This window comes from Phoca vitulina, unplaced genomic scaffold (genome assembly GCF_004348235.1).
Source record: "Phoca vitulina isolate PV1807 unplaced genomic scaffold, GSC_HSeal_1.0 scaffold25, whole genome shotgun sequence".
Taxonomy (NCBI): Eukaryota; Metazoa; Chordata; class Mammalia; order Carnivora; family Phocidae; genus Phoca; species Phoca vitulina.
In genome coordinates this window covers 17,266,221-17,275,331 of record NW_022589728.1, presented here as the reverse complement: position 1 = coordinate 17,275,331, position 9,111 = coordinate 17,266,221, and the positions used below count along the sequence as shown (strand labels likewise).

General features: G+C 41.0%; 1 protein-coding gene across 2 annotated transcripts; it reads left to right on the top strand.

The window, feature by feature from the left end:
* Positions 1-1,649: 1,649 nt before the first annotated feature.
* Positions 1,650-6,381, top strand: CRH (corticotropin releasing hormone). 2 transcript variants are annotated; one of them, XM_032421781.1, is made up of 3 exons: positions 1,926-2,228; positions 2,981-3,589; positions 5,756-6,381. In XM_032421781.1, exon 2 carries the CDS (start codon positions 2,995-2,997, stop codon positions 3,583-3,585), a length of 591 nt encoding a protein of 196 aa, XP_032277672.1. In that variant the 5' UTR covers positions 1,926-2,228; positions 2,981-2,994; the 3' UTR covers positions 3,586-3,589; positions 5,756-6,381. The 2 variants fall into 2 exon arrangements, with proteins under 2 accessions (XP_032277671.1, XP_032277672.1); XM_032421780.1 differs by lacking the exon at positions 5,756-6,381 and having other exon boundaries at positions 1,650-2,228; positions 2,981-4,108.
* Positions 6,382-9,111: the final 2,730 nt, after the last annotated feature.

Sequence of the window (9,111 nt, the reverse complement as noted above, 5' to 3'; positions counted from 1 at the left end):
TCAACAGTGATGAGGGAGCTATACTAAAACAACATCCTTCATATGGCCCAAAGGAGAGAGATCTGAAGGGGTATGGGGTAGTCAGAGTCCAAAACATGTGTCTTCTCTGGAGGAACCTCTCAGGCCTTCCCAGCTAAACTCATGGTCTTATCCCTTTCCTAGTTCTCTTTCTGTATCCATTTACCTGAACTTCTTCCAAATCTACTTCCACCTCCAGATTGACCTCTAAGCTGATTCTGCCATTGGGGACAGTGAAGGGGTTATAAAGGAAAGTAAGCAAAAAAGTTAAGATCCATTCAAAGGGAAAAAAAGCTCACAATAACAAAAACCAAGGTTCTGTATGCCCCCTATAAACATAAAACACTGCTTTCCTATAGAAGCTCAACCATTTTCTATATAATTCTGATTTTCTATTAACAACCTACATCTTTCCCAGAAGACATTTCTTTGTTCTCATATGTACATTTCATCTAAAAGTACATTCCATAGCACAATGATCCAACTATGGGCTGAATTCTCTGGAAACTGCCAGCATTTCTCTTTCTACCTTCCTTCTGTTTCTAAGAGCAGTTGTGGATTTGTATAGACCCAAAATGGAAGTTGAAATATGTATTGCATCATTTGTCATGTAGCTACAAAGGAAGCAGCAAAGCTAACCAGAAATGAGCAACAGGAGATTTCTGATAAAGAACTCATGGTTATCTAGAAGCTGATTTAAATAACAGACACCAGAGTTTGGAATTGCATTCTGAACTACAAAATTAGAGGTAACTGCCTCCTACTTACATGATAGTGTCAATTTAATTTGAAATTTGAGTATGGTTTTATAAGCTTAGCATTGCATTCTGTGGTAGTGCAGAGAGCATTTTTGTATTTATCAGGTTTCCATGGATTTAAATTCGGAAAAAGAGATGACAAAAAACAAAGACAAAAACAAAAAACAACAATCTGGGTATCCCTGATGTGGATACTATGATGGATGTTGATAGTATTTAGAAATAAAATGAATGAGATTACCTTTTTATGGGCTCAATGTTCATCAATGAAAATATGTAACTGATGCATTGAGCCCTGTTATCAGGGAGTTTAAGCTTTTCCCAACATAGAATAGGAAGGTAGAATGGATGCTTCTCTCATTGGGTTTGCATCAAGTAGACCAAATGAAGATTGTATAACTCATGCACCTCTTATTTAACTTTTCTCTCTCTAATTTGGATTCTGACAAGAGAGACAAAGGAGGAGCAGTGAAGTTCTGGGGGAATTTAAAATCTTACTGCATCCCCAACTGACCCTAGTTTGGGCCACTTCATCACAGAAGCTGCTCCTGCCAATCATTTTTAAAAACTTTAGCCTCATTTCAAGAGACATATTGGTCTTGCTTCTGCAGACTCGTAATTCCTTTATTTGCTCTTGGGAAGAAAAAGCAGGTAGAGGCTTAAAAGCTAGATATCCCTACAATCCCATCTCCTTGTTCACCATTCTTAACCAGGCAGAAAGCTGACTGGACACTTTGTCTCTAGCAAAGGGATATTTTCAGATACTGAGGTGTTGCCAGAGACAATTGGTCAGAGAAGTTAGGAGGGAGAGGAAAGAGGAGGATCCAGATTCAACCCTTATAACTGGTTGCTGCTTTCCCCATAAGACTGTGCATTGATAGACCCCCTGTCCCTCGCATTTCCTTTTTCCCTACCTTCTCATGCGATGTCTCTTTCTGACCCCAAATGTGACCTTTCATAGTAAGAGGTCAGTATGTTTTCACACTTGGGAAATCTCATTCAAGAATTCTTGTCAATGGACAAGTCATAAGAAGCCCTTCCATTTTCGGGCTCGTTGACGTCACCAAGGAGGCGATAAATATCTGTTGATATAATTGGATGTGAGATTCAGTGTTGAGATAGCAAAACTCTGCCCCTCGTTCTCTGGCAGGGCCCTATGATTTATGCAGGAGCAGAGGCAGCACGCAATCGAGCTGTCAAGAGAGCGTCAGCTTATTAGGCAAATGCTGCGTGGTTTCTGAAGAGGGTCGACGCTATAAAATCCCACTCCAGGCTCTGGTGTGGAGAAACTCAGAGCCCAAGTCCGTTGAGAGACTGAAGAGAAAGATAAGAGGTGAAGAAAAAGAGAGTGAGGACAGAAAGGAGAGGGAAGAAAACCCCTGAAAAAGCCCGGAGACGTTCCTCTGCAGAGAGGCGGCAGCGCCCCACTCACCTGCAGAAGCACCTCAGAAGGTAGGGAGTGCCTAGACGGAACCGCGCCTCCAACTTTGCATTGCCTGAGCTGCCACGGTGTGCGCGGCGGAGCCGGGTGTCCCTGTGAGGGCATGTGTGTGAGTGTGAGTGTGTGTGCGTGCCTGTGTGTGTGCTGACTGTGCCTCAAGATTCCGGTAGTAGCCAGCATGTGTCAAAAGCAAACTTAGACGGCTGCTAATCATTCTTGGAACTGCCAGTTACTCCTCGCTGGCATTGTAGACCAGTCCCCGCCATCGATCCCGACCCCTGAGAGAAGGACGCAAGGGCTGGGATGGAGAAAGAGGAGGACGAGGCAGCAGTTCTCAATTTGGAGGACGACGCGGAAACATCCGGAAAGGGCGGGGTGGGAGCGGGGGAGATCTAAAATTTGTAGATCTTCTTTAGAGCTCGGGGAATCAGTTTTGGGGATCGTTAGAAAGGGGACTCAGAGATCCTTCGAGGGTCTCGGAAGAAGAAGGGTCACTCCAGCAAGACGAGGGGCTGAGCTTGGTGCTGAGCTCTGTAGTAGTCCCCTTTCCTGCCCCCAACCCCCCATCCCTCCAACTCTAGAAGTCCTAGTTCGACAGCTTCAGCACCGCGGACAGTGCCTGCCCGAACCCCTGAGGCACGTCTGTGGGTGTCATGTAGGAGGACCCCGAGTGCACCTCCCATTTAAGCTAAACTCTGACCAACTCTTTCTTTCTCTCTCTTCCCTTCTCTCATTCCGCTCTCCGCCCACCTCTCTGCCTCAGCGAGCGCCCCTAACATGCGGCTGCCGCTGCTCTTGTCCGCGGGCGTCCTGCTGGTAGCTCTCCTGCCCTGCCCGCCATGCAGGGCCCTCGTCAGCCGGGGGCCCATCCCGGGCGCCCGGCAGGTCCCTCAGCACCCCCAGCCCCTGGATTTCTTTCAGCTGCCGCCGCAGCCCCAGCAGCCGCAACAGCCGCAGGCTCGGCCCGTCCTGCTCCGCATGGGGGAGGAATATTTCCTCCGCCTGGGTAACCTCAACAAGAGCCCCGCTGCGCCCCTCTTGCCCGCTTCTTCACCTGTCGCTGGCGGCAGCAGCAGCCGCCTTTCGCCGGACGAGGCGGCCGCCAACTTTTTCCGCGCGTTGCTGCAGCAGCTGCCGCTGCCCCGGCGCCCGCTCGACAGCCCCGCAGGTCCCGCTGAGCGCGGAGCAGAGAATGCCCTTGGCAGCCGCCAAGAGACACCGGAGAGGGAGAGGCGATCCGAGGAACCTCCCATCTCGCTGGATCTCACCTTCCACCTCCTCCGAGAAGTCTTGGAAATGGCCAGGGCCGAACAGTTAGCGCAGCAAGCTCACAGCAACAGGAAACTGATGGAGATTATTGGGAAATAAAACGGTGCGTTTGGCCAAAAAGATGCAGCATTTAGCACAAAAAAATTAAAAAAAAATTACAGTATTCCGTACCATAGCGTTGCTCTGATACCATTTGTTTATTTTTTTATAGCTTGAAGCCTAGACGATATACAGCAAGAGAGCCTATACTTAATTAGCATGCACAAAGTGTATTCACGTGCAGTAACAGCAACAAAATGTTATTTGTATTGTCTACTTTTAGTTTTCATTTCCAGGTGTCTTTAATGGTGTTTAGAAAGTATAGACCCAGAAGGAAATGTTTTGAAGCAGACAGAAGTCACCCAATTTATTTTGTTGTGGTCTGAGCCAAAGAGAATGTCATTCTCTTGGGTGGGTGAAACAAAATCTGTAAGCTCTTTGAATCAACCTTTCCTTGTAAACGTTTCAGTAATAAAACATCTTTCCCAATCCTTGGTCCATTTGGTTGTGTAAAAGAATGTTGGATATTTATATTTTTAATAAAAGCTGCAAAGGTAATCAGGACTTTATTTTTCCTTTTCAATGTTCATAGGAGTAAAACTCTCAGCTCCTGGCTTCCTTCACCCTGACTTCAGCACAAGAGAAAACAAAACTCCTTGCATTAATATCCTACTAAAAATACATACATACACCAGTGGCTTACACAGATACTGCAATTGCCTCTCTGTACCTCAGATTACTCCTCTGAGGTTAAGTTAAATAATTTAGGAAGTTTCTTCCAGCTTTAAGACTTGATAATTCTATGAATGGAAGATCAATTCATAATGGAAATAATAACTAACCCTGATTAACTATAAGATGTTAAATAATTGTAGAGGGCGGGGCAAAAGGAAAGGCAAAGAGGAGAAGGGTTCACAGGGCATTCCTCCAAACTATAGGGCCAACACTGCTTGTTTTTGTTTTTGTTTGTGGTATGAGAAAGACTCACTTTATCAAGCTACTACTTTGGTACCATAAAATATAGTTTTTCTATGCTATTTTCCAGGGCCTACTTCTAATAGGAGAAACTTGATAGCTTCTCCACTTAAAGCAACAAATTTAATTGCTATGAAATGGCACCTGGGAAAATGTTTCAAAAAAAAATATTTTGACTTTAATAACTTCACAAATGCTCTTCTCATTTATGTCTATACCAATCCTAATCACTGTAGTTCTTAAGCATATAAACTACACATTTCTAAAACGGAACAGGCACATCCAGTTAGTTTTACAATGCATTTATCTTTGGTAGTTGGGTTATAACTTACAAAAATTCAATTGAATATTTAATGCTCCAAAATTAACTTGGAGTACGAAGATGCTTCTTCCTTTGGGACCCTTTGAATACACTTGACTAGTGTACTAATAAGATCACATGAAACACTGAATAAGTCATTATAAGACTAAGTTGTTAAAAACAGCATTTATTTAAGAGTTCATACAGAATAAAGTAATACTTATGTTTTGAAAGAGGCATTATGGTGGTGATTTAAATATATATATGTATTTTAAATGTGTATTGTGTGTGTATATATATTTAAATACATGCAGTTATTCTACAGTTCACCAGGCTGGTGCCTCAGTAGGTACATAAGAAAGTAGACAGTTCCTGTTGGAAATTCTTTTTCAATTTAAGTGCTTGATATCTGCACATCTATCTTAGATTAGAAAAATGTCACCAGAAATGTCCTAGGCCTTCAGCCTTCTGGACTATGAAAGTGCCACCAGAGTTAAGGAACATTTCTGGATATACATCCAGTGACATCTGTTATGGAAAAGAGGAAACCTTTGTAAAATGTTTCATATCTTTGGTCAATGATTTACCTTTTGTCCATATATTGATAAATTAGTCACTTCTGAATACTGAATTTCACTGACCAACTGCATTGTTAAAGAAGAAAGAGAGTAAGAGCTACTATGATATTATAACAAAAGCCAGTGCCTATTAGAGACAAGAGTGTAGTGCACACTTTTTCAACACTTGCCACTTGTTATGGACGCACACACACGTATCACACCTACATACTCTTCATAATGTTTCCCACACAATAAAAGATTTGCATAAGATCAAGTTTCTTTTTTCCAATACTTTCAGCAACTATTTTCTCAAAATTGTTTTCCCTCTGGAAAGTCATCTGGAATTAAAGGGGTTTTTTTTGTTTTTGTTTTTTTGTTTTTTGTTTTTTTGCAGAAATCCTGTTCAGAGGTCCCTTTCATCACCTGCATCATATTAATTTCATCTAGGTTCCCTGCTGCTGGTGTGCATCTCAGCCAGGCAGACCAAGGGCAGCAGCTGGAATGAACATCATTCATTCAGGGAGTTCAACCAGGAAAAGGAGAAGACATGACGAGCTGGCTCAGAATCAGCTCCATTCCCACTCCCTGAAGCTGCAGCCTGTACCTGGAGGGGAGGGTCCTCAAATCCAATCTGCAATAGAAGAAAATCTGGATCAGAGGAAGAAGAGCCTAGTCCTTTTGGGTTGGTCCAGTCACTTTTCTACTCAGGAGAAAGGATAATAATAATAATTATTATATAGAACATAATTATTATTAGGGCTGGAAAGCAAGCTCAGGCTGTCTTGGCTATGGCCAAGAGCCATGAAACAATTCACGCTCATGATCCAGAAAGGGGCAGCGGTAACGCATGCAGTGGAGGGAAGTTCTTGGGAAAGAGTCCTGGCTATTTTTTTTTTAAGTCCACTTGTATATGATTTACTGAGATGAAAGTGGCATTGAACTAATAGGAATTTGCCTTTAGAAAAGTCCACAGTGTACAACATGATGACTATAGTTAACACTGCTGTCTGACATATTTGAAAGTTAAGAAAGTAGATCCTAAGAGTTTTCATCACAAGGGAAAAAAACCATTTTTTTTCTTTTTGGAATCAATATGAGATAATGGATGTTAACTAAACTTACTGTGGTCATTATTTCATAACACTTATACCTTAAACTCACACAGTGCTGTATATTATATATGTATATGTAGATAGTATTTTTTTTTTTTTGCAAAGCTGCAGGCTTAGTTTTGAGCAAATCATGAGTGAAAGGACTTTTTTTTCTCTAGGCAATAACATCTAATGACATCAAAATTTCTAAAGAGATATCTATCTTTTATATAGATATCTCTATAGAGGGTATCTATATTTTATAGAAACCAGGCAGATACCATTTGTGATTTTGAAGTAATTGATCAATCTAATCTCATAAGTGAAATTAATTTCTGTTGTTCTGAGTTTAAAAAATAATAAATGGGGGACAATCATAAAGAAGTCTTGCTGAAATGCAATTTGATGTATATACTCAGACTCTTTACATTTAAAGGTACTCTGACCAACACAGTTCTTCCTAGAGCTACCGAAGACAGGCTAACATATTCTGATGACTTCACTTGTAAAATTATCCTGCTGGATTAGAATGGCACTGATTTCAAAGCAATGAGGTAGGCACATGCATTCAGTGCAGAAGCCTGGGGTGATTTTGTGAAGCTGCTGTGTGAATGGACGATAGAAAGCTGGCATGACAAAGCAGAATTTTGGTAAGTACGCTGTGTTGTTGCCACTTGAACAGTTTCGAGTGAAAAATGAGTCTTTTCCTGCACCTTCCCAGATTTTACCCTAAATATATGTTTTGGGGTAATGTTTCAAGTTCAGTAAAATCGTCCCAAGTCCTTATGGTTTAGGGATTATCCTTCCAACTGCCATGTTGTTCCTTGATAGAAAGTTTAGAAGGGCCATGAAATCATACTTAGTCACAGTAGAATAAAACCAAAGCAAGTAGTTTTCCATGAAGGAATAGTTGAGACATCAAGTGAAATTGGGCTTTTTAAAAAAGGCTGCTATTATGCTATTAGATCCTATTGGTAATGGGTTAGATACCTCTGTGTCCTTGAAGTTGATGTAGAAAAAACAAGATCCTGATAGAATCCTGTGCCTTTTTATACACATCAAACTATTCTCTTCCCAACTGTAGTCACTTTAACTAATCCTAAAAACAAAAACCAAACCAAACCAAAATAAAACAAACAAAATAAAAAACAACCAAATAAACCCCCAATCCAAGTGATCTGGACATATCAATGATCTGTAGAAGACTTTTTCTACCCATTTTATAGGAGTAAATACCGAATTCTGCCTAAACATACAGACCATGAGTGTGCATTTTGTAGCCTCTTTTGAAAGCAGTCCCTAATCAGGAGGAATCTTCCATGACAGCTGTTCTGAAATATCTAAAGGGCAAAACTAGTTGGGTAAGGTATTTTCTGTAGAGGGCTATAATCTTTGCAAAACTGCGGCTGGCTAACAAACCATTTGGTACTGCTTTTGGGATTTGTATATATTTTTGTGCTTTCCTGTGCTTGAGATGAAAATCTATCTTCCATTGAAAACGTTCTAGCTCTTAGTCACCTGACAGCCTTCAAAACTTGGTATCAAGTCGTTGAGGTTTCTCCTTTTACATCCCTGTGTTTTCATGCAGTTGTTAGATTTCCTTCTAAATGATATGGACAGATGCTGTCTTTCAGAGAAGAAAGGCCAGTGCCAGAGTGGGTGCCAAGAGCAGAGATTTATCCTGAGTATTTTCAGGTAACTACACCATCTCCTTGGTCTTGTTTATGTAAACTTGGGGACCCACCAACCATCTCAGCAAAGAAGTTCTATGCCAAAAATGTTGAGCCTGGCACAGAATCCCAAACTAACCACTTACTAGCTGTATGACTTGGATAGGTCAGTTAACCTCTGACTTTAAAAACTAAGGTTTTTCTTTTTATAAAATAGAGATGAGACCCTATCTCACAAGGCTGTTGTAAGTACTGAATAAATAAAGTAATACACCTAAAGCATTTTGCACATGCCTCACTTATATTAAGTGTTTTAAAAATATGCATTTCCTTCTTTCCTCTTCTCCCTTCCCTTCTCCTCCTTCCTTCCTTCCGTTCTTCTTACATTAGTGAAGAGGCTCCCCTACCATGTAGAATCACCTGGGGACTGCTTATGAGGAACTATATACAAGAGCAGTGACCCCCTGTAAGGAAAGATGATTATATTTGCAATGCTCATCTTGTCAGAATTGGTTATTATAGGATTTAATTCCTGTGGCATATTGTAATCATGATTATTCATGACCTGCCCAGTGTATCTCCGAAGTAGCCCAACTTTATATATGGCTCTTTCCTAAAGGAAGAATGAGATAAAGATTTAGAAACCTCCTTTCTCTAAGTACAGCCCATTAAATCATAAGCAGACATTTTTCCTATAGCCTTCCTCAAATAGAATTGTATATACGTATTCCTTTAAATAGTTTTCCAAATGTTAGTTCTCCTCTATCACAGGAAATGCTATTTCTTGGGAATACAGATGTTCTATGAAGCTGAACAAAGGACAGAAAATGACAAGCACTGAACTTCCCTACCTGCCTTTGAGTTTGTCCTGCATTTCAGTCTACTTTGAGATGTATAAAAAGATGAAGAAAGGATTATTAGTCCCTTATTACGTCTACATTTTACACATTTTTCTCAAGTGACCAAACTTACAAACCTCACCTAATACT

Excerpts from the sequence above, each read along its gene's own strand:
- CRH (XM_032421781.1), top strand. The coding sequence starts at position 2,995 with ATGCGGCTGCCGCTGCTCTTGTCCGCGGGCGTCCTGCTGGTAGCTCTC.